This window comes from Somniosus microcephalus, chromosome 2 (genome assembly GCF_052327205.1).
Source record: "Somniosus microcephalus isolate GS21.2 chromosome 2, FLI_Smic_1.0, whole genome shotgun sequence".
In the NCBI taxonomy this organism is placed as follows: Eukaryota; Metazoa; Chordata; class Chondrichthyes; order Squaliformes; family Somniosidae; genus Somniosus; species Somniosus microcephalus.
In genome coordinates this window covers 129,108,382-129,129,875 of record NC_140988.1, presented here as the reverse complement: position 1 = coordinate 129,129,875, position 21,494 = coordinate 129,108,382, and the positions used below count along the sequence as shown (strand labels likewise).

At 48.2% G+C, this 21,494-nt stretch overlaps 1 protein-coding gene across 33 annotated transcripts in view; it reads right to left on the bottom strand.

Annotated features, from left to right (window-relative positions):
* Positions 1 to 21,494, bottom strand: part of ank2b (ankyrin 2b, neuronal) — a 1,120,520-nt gene that overhangs the window by 210,374 nt on the left and 888,652 nt on the right. For all 33 annotated transcript variants that reach the window (XM_085962266.1, XM_085962253.1, XM_085962237.1 and 30 more), the window contains 4 exons: positions 21,209 to 21,307; positions 16,307 to 16,504; positions 6,675 to 6,773; positions 6,009 to 6,107 (listed from right to left, as the gene is read on the bottom strand). In XM_085962266.1, coding sequence (XP_085818392.1) covers positions 6,009 to 6,107; positions 6,675 to 6,773; positions 16,307 to 16,504; positions 21,209 to 21,307 — 495 coding nt within the window. The remainder of the gene's footprint in view (positions 1 to 6,008; positions 6,108 to 6,674; positions 6,774 to 16,306; positions 16,505 to 21,208; positions 21,308 to 21,494) is intronic.

The following is a 21,494-nucleotide window of genomic DNA, read 5'->3' as shown; positions in this document are numbered from 1 at the left end:
CTTGCTCTCTTTGGCCTCTCCATGGCATTCAACATGGTCAATCATGCCATCCTCCATTGCATCTCCTCCTTGGTCCAGTTCAAGTGGGACTACTTTTGCTTGGTTTCATTACTATCTGTCTCAATACAGTCAGTGCACCACCAACAATGGCTTCTCCTCCCACCGTGCAGGCACCTCCACATTTCCCCAAGGATCCATTTTCGGGCCTCTCCCCTTCCTCACCTACTTGCTGCCCCTCCATGACTTAATTCATAAACACAGGATTCAAGATGCATCCTGATGAGACCCACCCCCTCCACCACTTCCCCGCCAATTCCACAACCGCTGCTATGCACTTTGACTGCCTTTCTGACATAACATAGTAGATGAGCCAGAATTTCCTTCAGCTCAACATTAGGAAGATCAAAGTCATTGGGGGGAATTTTAACCCCAAAAAAGGGCAGGTTTGGGTCGGGTGGGAGGTTAAAGTGTTAAAAATTTAAATCGCAACCCCTCCAACCGGCCCATTTCTGGTTTTAATGGAAGCGGGACGGGGGCGGGCAAACAACCCGTTCCTAGGAGGCGGGTTGGCAACTTAATTATTATAATGAGGCTGTGTGCCTCATAATGATCCACGATTTCAAATTTAGCCAGCTAAAGAGAGACGAGGACTACTGGATCCAGGAGGTAAGTGCCTTGCCACTTACTTGCTGGATCCAGTGTTCCTGCATCACCAACCTCTCCGATCTCCCCCCCCACCCCCCCCGACCTCCTCCACAAGGTCTCCAATTTCACCCCCGAGGCCTCCGATCTCTCCCCCACCCTCCGATTTCCCCCCTCCCCCATCCTCCGATCTCCCCTCACCCTCCCATCTCCTGTTTCTATGCCTGGCCATATTGGATCACTTGATATCAAACAAATATGGCACTATGAGCCCTAGCTATACTGAAGTCTGGGGTGGGGTGGGGGGGGGGTATTAAAAGGGATTACACTACAGTGGTTGGAGACATATCTGACAAAACAGGAAGATGGTTGTGGTTATTGGAAGCCAATCACTGCAGCCCAAACACCACATTACTGTTGGAGTCCTCAGGGCAGTATCCTCGCCCCAAACATTTCAAACTGGTTAACCATAAGGTCAGGTTGATTACTAACAACTCTACAGTGTCCAGCTCCATTCACAACTCATCTGGTAATGAAGCAGCTTATGCCAGCCTACAGGAGACTCTGGCCCCTGCCACTTGATTCATTATCCATCCCCTCCACCACTGGCGCACTGTGGCTGCAGTATGTTCTGTATAGGATGCACTGCAGCAACTCACCAGGCGTACTTCAACAGTACCTCCCAGCCCCGTGACCTCAACCATCAAAAAAATGAAACAGCAACAAGATCATGGGAACAGCATCATGTCCAAGTTTCCCTCCAAGTCACACACCATCCCGACTTGCATATATATCGCTATTCCTTCACTGTGGCTGCATCAAAATCCTGGAATTCCTTATCTAATATCATCATGGGAGGAGCATCACCACAAGATCTGCAGCAATCAAGGTGAAGGCTTACCATCACCTTTTCAGGGCAACTGGGATGGTCAATAATAAGTAATAATAAATAAATGGGGCCTTGCCAGTGTGTCCTGCAGCCCAAACACAAATGTTATAAAAAAGATAAGGGCCTAGAAATCCATTGACGCCACTTTTGGGGCGCTAAAGTGGGGCGTCCGCTAAAGTTTGCGGCCGCCGCCAAATCGATGCCACTTCTCCGATATTCATTAGCTTCGCCCTAGGAGTTTGGGCGAGCGCTAAAACTGCTGCTGGACGCCTCTCTTTGGGCGCTAAGCTGGAGGTGGTGATCGATAGCGCCGAGGCCGGGCGCAGCGCAGGTGCGGCCATCTCGTGATTGACAGCAGACACCCTGGCGCCGGCCAGCTCTTAAGGGGGAAGGGTCGACTGTGTCTGCTGCCACGCCCTGGATAGTGGAGCCCTCCAGCTAGGCCTGAACACTGCTGCTGGACCCAAATAGCGCCTGAAGACATGGAGAAGGCCCGTGAACGTGCGCAGCGCTTCTCAGAGCGTGATCTGAGTGTGCTGATTGCTGCTGTGGAGAAGAGGTGCCATGTTTTGTACCCGGACAATGGCAAGAAGGTGACGGTCCGCGTCTACAGGAGAGCCTGGAGGCATGTCGCCACCAAGCTGTCAGCCAACAGCGACGTCCCCAGGACCGGTGCCCAATGCCGCAAAAAGTTAAATGACCTCACACGCATTGTCAGGGTGAGTACCCTTTCCAGTGACCTCCTCATCCTTGCATGTGCACCTCACATTATGGGCAAAGGGACCTGAAAGCTCTAATGGCCAGCCTTCATCCAGCAGCTATGGGACAGGCATGAGCATCAATTGCACATTCTGCACTTAACACACTGGCCAAGCTATTCCACCATGGGAGGCAGTGCACACCAGATCATGGCGACACACTGGCCAGGCTATTCCACCATGGGAGGCAGTGCACACAAGATCACGGCGACACACTGTACTTAGAGGCCGTCCTTTCTCTTGCAGGCCAAGCTGGCGAATAATCGAAAGAGCCGGACTGCGACCGGGGGAGGCCGACCCCATATCCAGCCACTCACCGACCTGCAACATCGCGTGGAGCGCCTCATGGGTGGCCGGGTGATTGGGCCCGTTGCATGTGGAGATGCCGACCCTGTTCTGGGCAGCAATGGTAAGGACATCACCTTTTGCACCTCTCTCGTCCCACTTGCGCATCAGATCTACATCCTTTGCCACTGTCCGACCAATGCGCTGAATGCCACCACTCATGCATCCCGCACTGACGCCCTCTCCTCACTCTAAAGCTACTCTTGTGCCTTCCTGCTTTCAGATGGTGAAGAGGAGGTCCCTGAACTTGCCAGTGACAGACCCTCCGAAGAGAAGCAGGAGGAGGAGCAAGAGGAAGGCGGCCCATCAGGGGAACCCTCAGCCGTGGCCACCCAGGCCAATGTAGGGGACACGTCTTCCCTGGAGGGCAGCGTGGCGGAAGTGTCGAAGGGGAGGGGAGCTCCTGGGACCTGCGAGCTGCAGAAAGGCGGGAGGGGGGTGGAAGCTCGGCGGCCTTCTCCCCAGAGGGGGGAAGCGTCGGAGGGGAGTCCAATTGCTGGGCCCAGCGGCCTCCAGCAACGCAGGAAAGGTCGGCCAGCTCGGCGGCCTTCTCCCCAGAGGGAGAGTCCGGCCTCCAGTCAGGAGATGCTCTTCGCCGAGGAGATGGAACGCCTCGAAGACTTGTCCGCGGACTCGGAGCGCCGGCACACGGAGTTCATGGCGGCAGTGGCACGGTTGCCTGAGTCCATCGATTCCCTCTCTCGGAGTGTGGCCGAGTTCGGGCCCTCAGAGGCCACCAGTTGGGCGGAATACCGGGCAGATCAGGCAGCGAGTCGGGCGGAATTCGGGGCAGCTCTGTCAGCGACTGGCCAGGTGATCAGTGGTGCCGTCCAGTCACTGGCTGCTCTGATGCGGTCACAGAACAGGGCAACACGGGCACTCACTGCTGCCACACTCGCTGTGTCAGCCAGGCATCGCCAGGGCACCCGCCGTGCTGCAGCAGCACAGCGGTCTGTCCCTCGGCAGATTGGTGCGCATGCTGCAGTGCTGGCCCGGGTGAGTGCCAGTGTCTCAGGCGACCAGCGAGCGCCTGCCATCCGCCAGCTTGCCGCCATTCCTCCAGCCGCCACTGCCAGTCCCCCAGTGGAGCTGCCAGGAGCTGCTGCAGCGACTGATGCTGGCCAGCCACAGCTGCAGCAATCAACAGCCGCCCGCTCGACGGCCAGACCTCGACTAGGCCGACCCCCAAGGGCATCTGCCGTCACGACATGTGCCCCTCAGGAGCCTGCCCCCAGCCTTGCAGCAGCCAATGGCCTTACTTTGAGGCGGAGCAGCAGGGCGGGCAGGGGCCACCCAAAGATGGCCAAGGCATCGCCCTAGCGGGCCAAATAGTCGAATGTGTGGCCATTTGTGTTTGTTTCTTGAGGCCGAGAATTGGATGTTTGTTTTTTGAAGGCTGATGATGTGATGTTTGTTTTTGACGAAGGCCGAGAATGACGGCCATTTTAGTTGCCCTATTTTGTTAATCCTCTCCAGGTTGTGGGAGCGAGTAATGTGTTTGAGTGTTTTTTGGGGGTTTCGTCTGTTTTTGGTTTTCATGTGGGAAGGGCCCAGAGTTTGTACAATAAACCATTTTATTTATTCACATTGTCCATGTTTGATCTTTGAAGTGTTTGTTGCCTTAGCCGGCTGAGGGCTTGCGGAGCGGCTGCAATCATGTTCTATCATTGGCACAAGCCATTCCCTGACAGGGGGCCTAGAAGTGACGTTCAATAAGCCGCCGACGGGCGGCCCTTGGACCTTGTGCCTCCCTCCTGGGCTGGTACTCCTCGTCCTCATGCTCCTCCTGCTCCTCCTCCTGAGGTGGTGGTCCAACGTGAGGTGGCAGTGCCTGAGTCCTGCGGATAGCCAGGTTGTGCAGCATGCAGCAAACGACGACGAATTGGGAGACTCGATCCTGCGAATACTGGAGGGCTCCCCTGGAGCGATCGAGACAGCGGAACCGTTGCTTGAGCACGCCGATTGTTTGTTCTATGAGGTTCCTCGTCGCTTGATGGCTCTCGTTGTATGCCTCTTCAGCAGGGGTCGTGGGCGCGCGGAGCGGGGTCATGAGCCAGGTACACAAAGGATAGCCTTTGTCCCCGATAAGCCATCCTCTTGGGGGAGGCTGTGCCTGGAACATGTCAGCCACAGTTGTCTGTCGCAGGATAAAGGCATCGTGGCTGCTGCCTGGAAAGCGGGTATTGACAGCTAGGATGCGCTGCCTGTGGTCACACACCAGCTGTACATTGAGGGAATGGTAGCCCTTCCGGTTGCGGTAATCCTCGGCATGCTCAAGAGGTGCCCGCAAAGCCACATGCGTGCAGTCAATGGCGCCCTGCACCATGGGGAAGCCCGCTATTCTTGCAAACCCCACTGCACGCTGCTGCTGCTTGTCCAGGGTCATGGGGAAGGAGATGAATTGATGTCTCCTTCTGAAAAGGGCTTCGGTCACCTGGCGGATGCAGCAATGCACGGCGAACTGGGAGATGTTAGCGATGTCCCCAGTAGCGGATTGGAAGGAGCCGGTGGCATAGAAGTTGAGAGCCACTGTCACCTTCACTGCCACCGACAGAGACGTCCTGCGCATCAGCTGTGGCTGCAGATCTCTCTGAAGCAGCCGGCAGATGTCTGCAACCACCTCCCTTCGGAATCGCAGCCTCCTAACACACATCGCGGCAGACATGGTCAGATAGGAGGTCTGCTGGCGGTATACCCTGCGTGGGTAAGGCCTCAGTTGGCGACGCCTGTTGCCCCCTCTGCGTCTAGCCAGGGCTGCCACTCTCTCACGGCGTCTGTAAGCCCTTCTGGCATAAGGCTGAAATTCAGCGTTGCCACCCAATGCAGCCCCCATTATATGCTGGCAAACACTGAGCTCTGAATGAAAGCAAAGATAATTGGTAAGCTCTGGCCTGAGCCAAAAATACCTGTCCAAGTGTTGGTCCAAACCAGTAAACTCTCCTCCTTGGTCTCTGTCCAAAAAACCGTTGCACAAGAGTGAATGCTGCAAAATGGCTGGCCTTTATACTGCTGGGTAAGTGCCCTTTAATTTGCGCTCCCCGCGGCCCGGCTGGGCTGTGTACCGTTCCACTTCACAGTCGCTCGGGCCGCCCGGCGCACAATGGGCCAGCGCGAGTGAAGTTCCGGTTCGGGGCGCACAAAAGGCGTTGCACTAGCAAATGACGTCATGATGTGCGCGCGCAGCAGGGCGCGCGCTAAGACTTTGCGCCGGCGCTAAATGTGTACTGAAGTTGGGGCGAGGCGCAGATCGTGCTGCGCCCGGCCGCTAAGCGCCTAGCGCTCGAAATCTACTCCTCCTAAGGTGCTAACGGCTGCCGCGCCCAACTGAATTTCTAGGCCAATATTCAGTAAACTAAAAATTACTCTTTTTTTACCTTGGTTTTGGCATTGACATTGGAGCCGTGCTGGAGGAGGAAATTAACCATCTTAACGTTTCCATAGTGACAAGCCACAATCAGTGGAGTATAGCCCACCTGAAAGAAAGGAACTTTTGTCAGAATCTATAAAGCCAATAATATGACTGCAGGAATCCTGAAAAAATATAACAATGACAACAAAATAAAAGCAGGAAAATTGAATAGTTTGCTGTCAAAATGTAGGTGCTAAATCCTACCATTATTCCCATGTGATACAATTCAACCAATGTCTAACCTATAGTCTAACTTCCAAATTGTGCATGCATTTGTGGATATCAGACATGAACAGGATGGAGCATAGCATTGATATCTCCATGGCACTCACTGCCAAGACTCACACGGGAAGAATGGCCATTCGGATGAGGTGCCAGAGAGTGAGGGGCACCAATGGAATCTTGCCCCAGTATTCAGGGAAAGTGAGAAATTGAGAACAAAAGAGACAAACAATGCTAGCTTTTTGCCTTTTGATATTAGTCTACAAAAAATACTCATTATAAAGTTTCACAAGTTCACCATGCACTACAGAAATGATTGTATCTAAGACTAGCTTATAAACAGCTGTAAAACTGAAATCATTACAATGATAAAACAAAACTATTAAAAAAAAAATCAGTGTTGCATTACCTTGGTCTGTGCATCAAGATTTGCACCTTGTTTTACCAGAATTTCTGCAACATTAATCTTGTCCTCCTGAGCTGCCAGATGCAGTGCTGACAATCCACTCTAAAGATAGACAGACAGAGATGACACATGCACTGGTTATTTGATAAGCATGAAACCACCTCTTTTTTTAATCTCTGAATTTTATGATTTCTTTATAAGTGTGGTATTTATTAATCCCTTTCTGATCCCCTTTCTAAAATGATTGATGCTATTTTGTTTGCTTTCTGAACATCAGCATGATACCCCAAAGCTTTTATCATTGCTGCATTCATCAAAACCAATGTTATTCACTCCATCTTCCAGTATTGCGGAACTTACACTTACCATAGGAATCCTGACCCTTCAAATCAACATACTGGATGTATTACCGTATTGGGAGTTCATTATAGCCTGCTGATCAGTGGAAATGTGATGCAGGAAGAGATATGTAGACGAATTAGAAAAAAATATAGAACTAACAGGACCATAATGGCCTCGATATTTACTGGGGCGTGATTTCCAAGCTGGGGGTGCGGGGTGGGGTGTGGGGGTGGTGGAGGGTGGGAAGTTCTGGTCGGGTCCCTGAACACCGTGGAGGCTTAACTCCACAGCATGCGTGTTTTTTTTAATAGGTTCCCTGCCCAGAAGCCAGCCTGATTGACAGGCTTGGCTCCCTGCTGGGCGGGGAATGCTGTAGAAGAGGCCGCAGCCGAGGAGCATTAGTGCTGTCGGGGGTAGAGATTGTGACGGGGTGGAGGGGGGGGGGGTGGTGCAGTGTGGTTTGGAGGGTTGGGGGGTGATCAAGGGGGCGTTGAAAAGAGATATCGGGCGGTGGGGGGGGTGGGGTGGGTCTGACTGCTGGGGAGGTTAACACGTTTGCTTGGTGGGCCAGGGGGAAACACTCCTGTCCCTCCTGACCCACAAGCAGTGCTGGAAAAGCACTTGCCTCTTCCAAGCAGCAGACCTCGCCTCCCTTTAGCTACTGGGTTCCCCGAGGCTCGGGAAACCCGGCCGGCCAGTGTTAAAACTGGAACAGAGAAAAAGATCTGAGGCATGCAGCCTCATTAAAATATTTAAATAAGTGACCCGTTTCCTGGGAGCAAGTTGGTCATCCCCTCCCCCCCCCCCCCCCACCCCGTCCCGCCTCCATTAATACCAGAAGTGGGTGGGTTTGAGGCGGGTTGGGTTCGGGTTTGAGATTTTTTACAATTTTACTTCCCACCCGACCCAAGCCCACCTGTTTTGGGGGGTTAGAATTTCCCCCAATGTGTGACTTAAAGGCGTAAATGTTTGACCTCGGGCCCATTTTACGGTCATGTAAAGGGCACAAGGCCAACTTTATGGAGCATTGTCCCACATCCATTCAATGTCAGGGGTAGGAGTGCATCATATTGGCATAGGTGGCTGCCCTGGCGCTTGCAGCACATACTTAAAACTGGTATTAGGCACCTTACCTATGTGAATGAGGGGCCTGCTGTCTGTTTCAGGACCCCTGCACTAACCTGGTGAGCGATGAGTGGAGCAGACTCCAGGCCTGCTCCGCCCAAGATTCTTCCGTGAATGCTGTGGCCTAAGCAGTGACCGCCATCAAAAAGTAAAACACCTCCTGGCTTCACAACACTTCTGAGGGCCGTTGCCGGCCCGCGATCACCTCCCTCCCATTGTCCAACAACGCTCCTTTTGGGACTCACTCCAGGGTTGCTGCTAGCAAAGCAGACAGCCCGAAATTGGAATGCTGGCAATGGAGGCACATCAGGTGCCAGCCACTCACAAAAAAAGTTTGAAATGAGGCCTGAGGCCCACTGTGGCAAAGAAGGGAAAGGGTTTCCACAATGTATCTGAGACTGCTTTCTAGATCGGTGTGTTTTTATTCCAACAATGAACCAGTGCTGGATATAGTTCTGGGAAATAAAGTGGAACACGTAGATAATTTAAGGGTCGGGAAACATTTAGCAAACAGTGCCATAACATAATTAGGTACAATATAAAAACAAAATAGAGAGGGAACAGTCAAAGATACAAGTGCTTGACTGGAAAAAAATTCAACAAGATAAAAAGGGCAGATTAATTGGAAAGAAAAACTGACAGATAAAGTAACAGATAAATAATGGGAAAAGTTCAAACTGGAGATGATAAGGGTACAAACTAATCACATTCACACAAGAAGTAAAGAGCTGCTGCAAAAGCTGGAGTTCTTTGGATAAAACATCAGTAGTAGGTAATCTTGTAGAGGCCATAATACATAATAAAGTTAATACTTGCTCAATGAAACCGTGGTCAATTAAGGACAGCTAGCGTAAGTTTGCAAAAGATAAATTGTGATTAACAAATTTAAAGATTTTTTTTAGAAAATAATAAGACAGTATTGATAAAGAACATGCAGGGATGTTGTACATGTGGATTTTCAAAAGGCATTTGATAAGGTTTTACACAAGCACTTTGCTAATTAAATTAAGGATATATGGTGAGACTTTTTCAAGTCGGCCCCAAAACTGGCACGATATCGGCGATGTACCTACCCAAGATCACGGTTGGGAGGGCTGGGATAATTTTTAGGTTTGGGCCTCATTTAAATTTTAGTAGCGAGCTGCGGGTGACAAACTGGTGCTCTGCTGCAGCTTGCGGTTTGGTGCGACAGAAAATCTGTCAGCTCTGGCACCTATCACTCTCGCCCGAAACTGGCAGGTAGAGCCCATTGTGGGGGGTAGCCGATCGCCGGGTGGGGGTGACTAGGCCGACTCTAACAGGCGCAAAAAAAATTATAAAAAGCAAAAACTTACTTTCACGATGGCAACACAATCAGGAGTGGCAGGGACCAATGAGTCAACATTGTCAAAATTCTAGCACAGTAGGATTATTTTTCACGATTGCAAAGTACAGTTGCAAATTTTCTGGTTTTATCTACTGGAGCAGGAAGAGTACCGTAACCTCAGATGGTTTAATGACCCATTCCTACATATACTATTCTAATAATCAGACACACAATCCAGTTGTTGCTTTAGCATAAGATCAAAAGTTTAATCGTCCAGTCACAGTATTTCCATTAAGATTTACTGGACATGTCGCTTGAAGAATGTGCGCTTTGTATTGAATTTGCATTTTAATAATGTCTTAAACTAACTGTCAGAATGGAATCATTTAATCGAGTGTCCAGCAGACACAAATTAATTGATTTTATGATTACAACCAACCTTCTTTGCTGGTTATTCACATTCAAAAGCTTTAAAAAGTGAGTTTTAAAACAAAGAAGCTACATATCAGCTTTCATTTCTGTTCTGAAAATTTGACTTTAAGAGTTTCAAATTACAATGGCTTCTACATACCAGAAATTCGGACAGCCCTCAAGTCAAACTGTTTCATTTTTGTTGATTTTTTTCTTGTAAGAGAAATGATACCAATAAACTTGTCTGAAGGCATTCCATTAAATGCCAGCTATACATCTTCTTAAAATTGTTATGTTTTTCATAACTATGTAGTATGAAGCAATGTTTTAATTTAAAATAAAACCCAGAGCTATAAATCTGGGGTGCTGCAGTCCCAAATGTGAGACATAAGGCTGAATATTATCTCTTAAATTGTATATCTCTGGTATTATCTCTTGGGCTTTACTTAATAGACTGTTAGTTTCACCAGTCGTGAATGGCCTTGCAGCAGAAGGGAGAGAAAAAATGCCCTTGGGGAGGGTGGGAGCAGGTCTTGCTCAATCACTCCACCTACAAGGTCAACCAAGGATTTGATGGTAGCAAAAATGTAATAAATGCTGGAATTTCTTGCTATGACATATCTTAAAGTTACTATTCAGTGCTACAGGCTGTCTTTTTACCCTCTTTAGTTTCTGTATCATTCATTATTATTGGGCCAAAAATGCCTACAATGCCCCTAAAAGTGCCCAACTGAACAAACTATACACGGTGACGTGAAATCCGCAAACATGAATATTTCTGTGGCATGCCTGATGCCTAACACAACGGGGGCTGGGGCCTGAATGTTGGGCGACAGCAACAAATGAAAGGCTTCCATTCACCATGACATTTCTGCAGCTACCAATCTGCTCAACCACACCCTCACCACTATTTTTGATGCCCTAGTCTCTACTAAAACAATTACCCTCTCTCACCCTGGCTGTTCCCCCTGGTACGGCTCTCATCTTCGCTCCCTTAAGTCCAAGGGACGCAGACTTGAACGGATATGGCAGACAACTGGTTTAGCCATTCACCGTCAGATCTGGCTGGACCACATAAAGCATTATCGGGCCCTGCTCTCGTCTGCCAAAATTGCTCACTATTCCAGAATCATTCTGGAATGCAAAGATAAACCCCGGCTCCTATTCTCTACTGCTAACAGTCTTCGTAAACCCTTCTCCCCTGTCTCCTCCACCCTCACCTCTGATAACAAGTGTGAGGAGCTCAAGGACTTCTTTGTCTCTAAGATTGAGATCATCCGTTCAGCTGCCTCTGCCACTTCGCTTCCTTCCCCTAGCCCACTGGGCCAAACTTCCTCTAAAGTTCTCCCCTGCCCTAGCCCTGAACTCACATCTTTCTCCAGTTTCTCTCCAATCTCCCCTCATGACCTCTCCACGCTCATCTTGTCTATGAGACCCACTTCCTGCTCCCTCGACCCTATTCCCATCAAACTGCTGACCACCCAACTTCCTTTTCTGGCTCCCATGTTAGCTGACATTGTTAACGGTTCTCTCTCCTCAGGTACTGTCCCCCTCTCCCTCAAATCTGCCGTCATCACCCCTCTCCTCAAAAAAACCAAACCTTGATCCCTCCGTCCTTGCAAACTACCGCCCCATCTCCAACCACCCTTTCCTCTCCAAAGTCCTTGAACGTGTTGTTGCCTCCCAAATCTGTGCCCATCTTTCCCGCAATTCCATGTTTGAATCCCTCCAATCAGGTTTCTGCCCTTGCCACAGTACCGAAACGACTCTCATCAAAGTCACAAATGACATCCACTGTGACAAAGGTAAACTATCCCTCCTCGTCCTTCTTGACTTGTCTGCAGCTTTTGACACGGTTGACCACTCCATCCTTCTCCAACGCCTCTCCACCGTCGTCCAGCTGGGTGGGATTGCACTCGCCTGGTTCCATTCGTATCTATCTAATCGTAACCAGAGAATCACCTGTAACGGCTTATCTTCCCGCTCCCGCATCAATACCTCTGGTGTCCCCCAAGGATCTATCCTTGGCCCCCTCCTATTTCTCATCTACATGTTGCCCCTTGGCAACATCATCCGAAAATACAGCGTCAGTTTCCACATGTACACTGACGACACCCAGCTCTACCTCACTGCCTCTTCTCTCGACCCCTCCACAGTCTCTAAATTGTCAGACTGCTTGTCCGACATACAGTTCTGGATGAGCAAAAATTTTCTCCAATTAAATATTGGGAAGACTGAAGCCATTGTTTTCGGTCCCCGCCACAAACTCCATTCCCTAGCCACTGACTCCATCCCTCTCCCTAAAATCTGTCTGAGGCTGAACCACACTGTTCGCAACCTTGGTGTCATATTTAATCATGAAATGAGTTTCCGACCACATATCCGCAGCATAACAAAGACGGCCTACTTCCACCTCTGTAACATCGCCCGTCTCTGCCCCTGCCTCAGCTCGTCTGCTGCTGAAACCCTCATTCATGCCTTTGTTACCTCTAGACTTGACTATTCCAACACACTCCTGACTGGCCTCCCACATTCCACCCTAAGTAAACTTGAGGTCATCCAAAACTCTGCTGCCCGTGTCCTAACTCGCACCAAGTCCCGTTCGCCCATCACCCCTGTGCTCGCTGACCTACATTGGCTCCCGGTTAAGCAGCGCCACAATTTCAAAATTCTCATCCTTGTTTTCAAATCCCTCCATGGCCTCGCCCCTCCCTATCTCTGTAAGCTCCTTCAGCCCCACAACCCCCTGAGATATCTGCGCTCCTCTAATTCTGCCCTCTTGAGCATCCCTGATTATAATCACTCAACCATTGGCGGCCGTACCTTCTGTTGCCTAGAGTCATAGGCCTAGAAATTCAGTTTGGGGCGCCCAGCTCGCCTGGGCGCCGGAATTACCGCTGCGCGCGGATCCACTTACGCCAGCGGGAAATTCAGTTTCAGCGCCCCAAGTGGAAGCCGGCCGCTAAACAAGGGTTTCGGCGCCCCGCTTGGGGCGCTGAAACTGAATATCGGCGTGTAAAGTGCCGCAGCGCCACCCGCTGCGGCACGGCAGCCTGCGGTACTGCAGGCCTCCCTCTCATTCTTAAGGGGGAGGTGCCTGCAACAGCGCGATCCCCGCTCGCGAGTGCCGGCAAATGAGCCCGGCACCAAGGAGAAGTGCCGGGCTCTCTGGAAACAGCCGGCAATGCCGCGGGGGGGGAGGTGTAGGAGGCCGGGGAAGGAGGTGCGGGCGGCCGGCCGCACCTCCACCTTAACTCGCCCCACTACCGGCACAGGTAGGCCCCGTGTACCGGTCGCTGTTTGCGGCCGGCACGGGGGAGGCGGCAGCAACCAAATATGGCCAGCGGGGCGATAGCGGGGCGCTGCGCACACCGATGACGTCATCAGTGGTGGCGCAGCGCTACTGGCTAACGCCGCCATTAGCGCCCCGCTAAATATCGCGGTAGGTTTGCACAGTGGCGCAAAAGCCCGCTTTGGGTGCAAACTGGTGGCGCAGGCCACTGAATTTCTAGCCCATAGAGTTATACAGCACAGAAAGAGGCCCTTCGGCCCATCGCGTCCACGCTGGCCATCAAGCCCTGTCTAATCTAATCCCATTTTCCAGCATTTGGTCCATAGCCTTGTATGCTATGGCCTTTCAAGTGCTCATCCAAATGCTTCTTGAATGTTGTGAGGGTTCCTGCCTCTACCACCCTTTCAGGCAGTGAGTTCCAGATTCCAACCACCCTCTGGGTGAAAAAGTTTTTCCTCAAATCCCCTCTAAATCTCCTGCCCCTTACCTTGAATCTATGCCCCCTTGTTATTGACCCCTCTACTAAGGGGAAAAGTTCCTTTCTATCTACCCTATCTATGCCCCTCATAATTTTGTACACCTCAATCAGGTCCCCCCTCAGCCTTCTCTGCTCCAAGGAAAACAACCCCAGCCTGTCCAGTCTCTCTTCATAGCTGAAGCGCTCCAGCCCAGGTAACATCCTGGTAAATCTCCTCTGCACCCTCTCCAAAGCAATCACATCCTTCCTATAGTGTGGCGACCAGAACTGCACACAGTACTCCAGCTGTGGCCTTACCAGCGTTTTGTACAGCTCCATCATAACCTCCCTGCTCTTATATTCTATGCCTCGGCTAATGAAGGCAAGTATCCCATATGCCTTTTTAACCACCTTATCCACCTGTTCTGCTGCCTTCAGGGATCTATGTACATGCACACCAAGGTCCTTCTGATCCTCTGTCTTTCTTAGGGTCTTACCATTCATTGTGTATTCCCTTGCCTTGTTAGTCCGTCCAAAATGCATCACCTCACACTTTTCAGGGTTAAATTCCATTTGCCACTGTTCCACCCATCTGACCAACCCATCTATATCGTCCTGTAGCCTGAGGCTTCCCTCCTCGCTATTTACCACCCCACCAATTTTCGTGTCATCTGCGAACTTACTGATCATACCTTTTACATTCACATCCAAATCATTCATGTAGACCACAAACAGCAAGGGACCCAGCACCGATCCCTGCGGTACCCCACTGGACACAGGCTTCCAGTCACAAAAACAACCTTCCACCATCACCCTCTGCCTTCTGCCACTAAGCCAGTTTTGTATCCAATGTGCCAAGGCACCCTGGATCCCATGGGCTCTTACCTTCCTGACCAGTCTCCTATGCGGGACTTTATCAAAAGCCTTACTCAAATCCATGTAAACCACATCCACTGCACTACCCTCATCCACACACCTAGTCACCCCCTCGAAAAATTCAATCAAATTGGTCAGACATGATCTTCCCTTGACAAAGCCATGCTGGCTATCCCTAATTAATCCTTGCCTCTCCAAGTGGAGACTAATTCTGTCCCTCAGAATTTTTTCCAATAATTTCCCTACCACTGATGTTAGGCTCACTGGCCTGTAATTCCCTGGTTTATCCCTACTACCCTTCTTGAATAATGGTACTACGTTAGCCTAGGCCCTAAGCTCTGGAATTCCCTGCCTAAACCTGTCCACCTCACTACCTCCCTTTCCTCCTTTAAGATGCTCCTTAAAACCTACCTCTTTGACCAAGCTTTTGGTCACCTGCCCTAATTTATTCTTATGTGGATCAGTGTCAAATTTTTTGTCTTATAACATTCCTGTGCAGTGCCTTGGGACGTTTTACTATGTTAAAGGAGCTATATAAATACAAGTTGTTGTTGTCGTCGGTCGCACTGCAAGAGCCACCAATTTTTTCTACAAAAACGTGAAAAGTGAACCCAATCTGACACATGCGTGTTTGCCGTCATTTTTACGGTATGGATGGTAGCGTGGTGTGCAAGTGTCCCATCCTGGAGAAGTGAGACACTTTATTAACATATTTAAATCAGTCTCCCATAGTGCAACTGGGAGCCTGATTTAAATTTAACTGCTGCCGCATGGATTTTCCAAGGCTCGGGAAATCCGACAGTGCAATCAACGTGGGAGCTGCTGGCTCCAGAAGGCAACTGCCTTTTACAGCACTCCTTGTGGGCCAGGAGGAGCAGGAGTGCTTCCCCCGACCACTCAAGGAAGCCTTTGGCCTCCCTTCTGCTGATCATGGCCTCTCTCTCTTCCCCCCTGCCACAATCGGCGACCTCCTCCCACCCCCTATCTGCCACCTGCCCACCTCCTGATTGCCAGGGACCATTTCCAAGGCTCCTCAGCCATGACCTCCTGCTGCTGATTTCCCCCCCGGCAGCCGGCCAGCCTGTCAATTTGTCCGGCTGCCGGGTGGGAAACAGAAGAAAAAATTATAATGAGGTCACGCCATTAAATTTAGCAGGACCTCCTTTGCCGGGTTCTTTGGCCACTTTCAGCCAGCCCTGCTCCCTCCCCGTAAATATTGGGGCCCGAGTATCTGGACTGCTGTTTAGACTCTCCAGCCCACATTATGGGGATCGGCCATCTTGAAATGAAATGTGGAGCCGTAATGAGCCTTCTGCACAGCCAGTGCACAGACTCACAGCAGAGGAGGTACTTCTTCCTACATTTCCCTGTGTTCCATGGCCGATTATAGATAGTAGGCACCTGATGTGCACCTGCTATCGCATTATTGGCCCCTATGAACACAGAACACTAGTGTAGTATTACAATATTGTCAAACACTGGGATAGACCAAAAAATAAAGGGAGAACTTGGGTGACATTTCTATAAACAATTCTTGCACCAGGCCAATAAATATAAGAAAGAAATCAACTTGAACTTATTTGGCTCTCTGTTAATTGATATTGGACTCCTTAACTTAATTTAAAATGTTTAACGCTGAGGTATCATAAAATTAAAATTAAAACGCACAAGATGCATCCAGAACAATGGGTAAATAGATAGCCTAAAATTAAAAGCAATAAGCATGAGGCAGCTCAGTTACACAACATTCAAACATTGCTTTACTCTCAGTAATAAATAATAACACAACGGTAAATGTCTCTGACTCAATAATGCTTTGCAGTTACCTTTGTGGCCACACTGACATTGGCATTTTTATCCATCAGACGTGAAACCATATCCACATGTCCCTCCTGTGAAGCGAGGTGGAGGGGGGTCACCCCCTGCTTTGTTAGTGCATTAGTATCAGCTCCATATTCCAGTAAGGTAGTGGCGATTTCCATTTGGTTCTTCTTGGCAGCAATGTGCAGAGGTGTATAGCCATTCTGGAAAAGCATGAATTTTAGACCAGAGGCAGTTAGCCGCTACTAGTTTCTGCTCAATGTTCAAATTTACTTTGCAAAATATTAGCTACAGGTAAACCCACCAATTATCTGTTCCCTAATTTGCTGATTAAGATTTAACTCACAATGTCTTATTAATTTGTATATTATTTATCCAAATATAACCTATTCTTTTTTAAACAGATTTTGTAAGTTAAAACACCTTGGCCAGCTCCAAGTGCAAACTCTTTTCAGTATCTTCATACCCAAAACATAACACAACGGTAGACATCTTACTACATTACTATAGTATGAGAGTTTGGTGCAGCACCTCCCATTCCACTAATTAAACCTACAGTAACAGTCAATCGTGTAACCACCCACACCATTGTATTTCTTTTGACCCTTTAGAAAATCTCTTTTGTAGCTATCCATCTTCATTTCATTTGTTTTGCCGTTCAGTTTTTGATTTGGCTGACTTGAAAACAAATGTTCTCATTCTCATTACACCTAATAATCATTCTGACAAATTGTGTATAATAACAGGAGAGATCCATGGCAACTACGAAAATACATTCTAAAACACTGCTTCACGGTGAAAAAAAACAACTTCTGTGTAAATTTATAAAAGAAATGTTCTGAAATTTTTTTAGCTCTCCTGTTACTTATTAATTTCAGTTCATCAGCAGGGAAAAGGTTTGATGGGAGCTGAGGCTTAATGAAAACATGTTAGCCTGGATTTTCTGATTGGTGGCATTTTAATGTTGTCAGTAGCCCATTTATTTTAAATACGTTAATGTCAGCATTAAATATTACTGATCAGAAAATCTAGGCACATTGGCCTAGAAATTCAGTGGCGCCCCGTGTGGGGCGCCAAGCTCACCTGGGCGGCAGAATTACCGCTCCGGGCGGAGCCGCTTGCGCCAGCCCGATATTCAGTCTCAGCGCCCCAAACGGAAGTGGGGCGCTGCTCGAGGCGTCCCGCATCCCTCTTGGGGCACTGAAACTGAATATCGCAGCTCAACGTGCCGCAGCACCACACGCTGCGGCACGGCGCACTGCGGTACTGCAGGCCTTCCTCCCCTTCTTAAAGGGGAGGGGCCTGCACCAGCGCGATCAGAGATCATGAGTGCCGGCAAAAGAGCCTGGCACCGAGGAGAAGTGCCGGGCTCTTGGGACACAGCCAGCACTGCCCGGGGGGGGGGGTACTCAAGAAGCTGGGGACGGCGGCGCGAGGAGGTGCTGGCAGGCGGCCAGCAAAAAAAATGGCTGCCCCGCACCTCCCCTTTAATTAGCGCCACTACCGCCGCAGGTAGGCCCCCCTGAACTTACAGCGGGGGGCGCGACCAAATATAGCGATCGGGGCAGTAGCGGAGCGCTGTGCTCACCTATGACATCATCGGTGGCGGCGCAGCGCTACAGGCTAACGCTGCCATTAACGCCCCGCTAAATTTCACGGGAGGCGTGGCCAGTGGCGCTAAACCCACTAAGTGCCCTCTTTGGGCGCTAACTGGTGGCGCAGCCCACCAAATTTCTAGGCCATTATGTTTCAGAACCTAGCCTTGGAAGTGTGACAAGGGTGGTGACAACTATTGGAAGTTGTGAAAAGTTACTTGAAGATAAAGCTACTATGCAGGAGGATGCATTTAAAGAAGATTTCTCAGGTAACAAGACCTGCTATGGGACCACACCACATAGACATGAATGCTGTTTTGGATTGAGTTATGGAACAGTAGTTTGCATGACTGTACAGAGCTAGGGTAGTATCATGGAATGCCTACCAACAGCAACAGGGTATACAGATAGGAGCTTCAAAATCTCCTCTGAACAGACCAGAGCTCTTAATTCAATTCTAACTGATCCTCCTCCTGGTTCTCCTCCTAACTAAATGCCCTAAAACTTTGACAAACACAGAACAAATGGCTTGAGAATAACTATGATCTCCAATATTACCACCAAATCATGGGTACTGTTCTTTACTACCAGATTTCAAATCCAAAAAGGCACATTATGCATCTACAATTTTTTTTTAAACAAGTACCTGATCAGCAAAATAATTTGCTCATAATTATCAACTAGAAGAAGTACAATATTCATGTATAAGCTGAAATTAGGTATGGCCAGTTTGTTCTTTTAAGATCTTTTAATTGCCTCACAGAGATAACCTCTACCAGTTTTCACTCTCTCACCTATTCAAAAAACCCACTGGGCATTCTACCAATTATTTTTCTTCCTCCCTTCAAAAAGGGAGCCTCGTTCATTTTCATTAAAGGATTCACTTATGTTTCAGTTCCCATTTCTGATGAAGGGTCTACACCCAAGACATTAACCTATCTTTTCTTTTTACAAAAGTCCTGCTGTTTATTTCTAGCTTTTTCCATTTTTGTTCTGGATTTGCAGCATTTGAAGTTTTTTATTTGAACTAAGTAAGGCCAGATGGGCTCAGTATTACATTTAACCTGTGGAGACCCAAGCCAAATTTTAATCCAGGATTCAAAGATGTTGTTTAATTCTGATAACTGTTCCAAAAACCAACGTGTTTCTGGACAGCACACAAGAAAGCTGTGCTAACCAAGCAGGGGTGAGGATTATGTATGCAGCTGGTATGGCTAAGGGTATTCCTCTACAGTTTAAGACTGCAATGCTGCAGCAGTATATCTGAATAGCTAGCACTCTCCCTGACCCATGCAGATTCAACTATGAGCAGAGGTGGTCAGATGTCACTTAAAGAGCAAAACAGACATGAAGGTAAAATGTCTATTCTCACCAATGTTGAGATAAGTGAAACATTACACCAATAGCTTCATTTCTATGCACTTTTAGAGAACATCAAATGTGTTACAGTAATTCAAACTGTTAAAGGAACACGGTGGCATAGTGGTTAGCACTGTTGCCTCACAGCGCCAGGGACCCGGGTTCGAATCCGGCCTCGGGTGACTGTCTGTGTGGAGTTTGCACATTCTCCCCGTGTTTGCGTGGGTTTCCTCCGGGTGCTCCGGTTTCCTCCCACAGACCAAAGATGTGCGGGTTAGGTTGATTGGCTATGATAAATTGACCCTTAGTATTAGGGGGATTAAATATGTGGGGTTACGTGGATAGGGTGGGATATGTGTTGGTGTAGGGGTTACAGGGATCGGGTGGGATATGTGTCGGTGCAGGCTCGATGGGCCGAAATGGCCTCTATCTGCATTGTGGGGTTTCTGTGATACTAAAATGGAGAAATCTTTCCAGAGGCTAATGGAATGTTGGCATTTATCTCAAAGAGGCTGGAATACAAAGGGAAGGAAGTGATGCTTCTGTTGTACAGAGCCTTGGTCAGACCCCATGTGGAGCACTGCGTTCAGTTCTGGGCACAGCACCTCAGGAAGGGTATACTGTCCTTGGAGGATATGATACTGGGGCTTAAAGGGTTAAATTGTGATGACAGGTTACATAAACTTGGCTTGTATTCCCTTGAGTTTAGAAGATTGAGGCGTGATCTAATCGAGGTGTTTGAAATGATAAAGGGATTCGATAGAGTAGATACAGAGAAACTGTTTCCTCGGGGGGGGGAACTAGAACAAGGGGGCACAATATTAAAATTAGAGCTAGGTCATTCAGGAGTGAAATCAGGAAGCATTTTTTCTGCACAAAGGGTAGTGGAAATCTGGAATTTTCTCCCCCAAAAGGCTATGGCTGCTGGGCCAACTGAAATCTTCAAGACTGAGGTCTTTCATCTGGTAAGGGCATCAAGGAATATGGATCAAAGGCGGGTAAATAGAGTTGAGGTACAGATCAGCCATGATTTAATCAAATTAAATAGAATAACTACTCCTGTTCCTATGTTTTTATTCTTCAATCTTTGGATTTTAATTTAATGAAGATTAAGCTGGTGAATAAATTAATGGAAATGTTATTTGTGAGCAGGTCCATTTTGCGTGTGACAGAGCTGATTTTTGGGCTATTTGTCCTGTTTGTATCAGTGCAGCAAAACTTGTAGCAAAACATCACACGAACTAAAACAGCACAGAAATGCAGCTTTTTCAAATCAAATCAAAGTTCTACAGGGGGTTGTAGCATCAAGTGTCTTGGGGTAATATTTAACATGTTGATTCATAAAATTGTAACATGGTTGCTCTAAAAGTTTTGGATCGCCATTAATATCTACCTTATAAGAGCTTACCTTTTGGAACTTGTCATATTCCAGTCAAGCATAATACTTGAAATTTTCATTCAGCACATGTGAAAACTTAACGATTTATTCAAGAAATAAAATATCAAGGTATAGTTCAAATGCATTTTCAATAAGTAACTAATTGTGTCTTATTTTGTAAAATGTTAGTCAGTAAAATCACATGTTCAAATAAGCATGAACTTCAAAACAGCAGTTGAGAAGGGGCACTGTAACAGTCCAGAGTAAAGGAATACTGCACAGTTTCTTTACAAAGATACAGTTTGAATGTACAAGACCTGCAAAACACACCACAGCTTCCCTTATACATGACACCATGAAGGTGAAAAAGATGCACGTCCTCAGTTTTCAAGGAATTTTTCATAAAGGCCTTTAATTTATATGCCAAAGGTTATCCATTTTACTGTGTTAGCAAGGGGCTCTGCATTAAAATACAATTGTCAGTTACATTACTGTTAAACACAAAAACATCAAACCATCTACAGCAATTTGTTTTGAGGTTAATAACAGAATTATTATCTTGTAGCAATTAATACCTTGGCAGTGGCATGGGGAGAGGCGCCTTTCTCCAGCAACAGCAGTGCCACCTTCTGGTTGTCATAGTGAGCAGCAACATGGAGTGGGGTTAGGCCGTTCTGTAAGAATTTGTCTTTGTTAATAAGTGCTAGTGCTGTTCTTAAAGAAAGGTATGTTAGCAAATCACAAATACAGAAAGTAGCTGCAGTAAGCAGTTCTTATCTGTACAAAAACATTAAAAATAGAAAGATAGGTGTCAAAGAAAGGAGATAAAGCAGATCCTGCAGCGTAGTGATCAGTCCACGG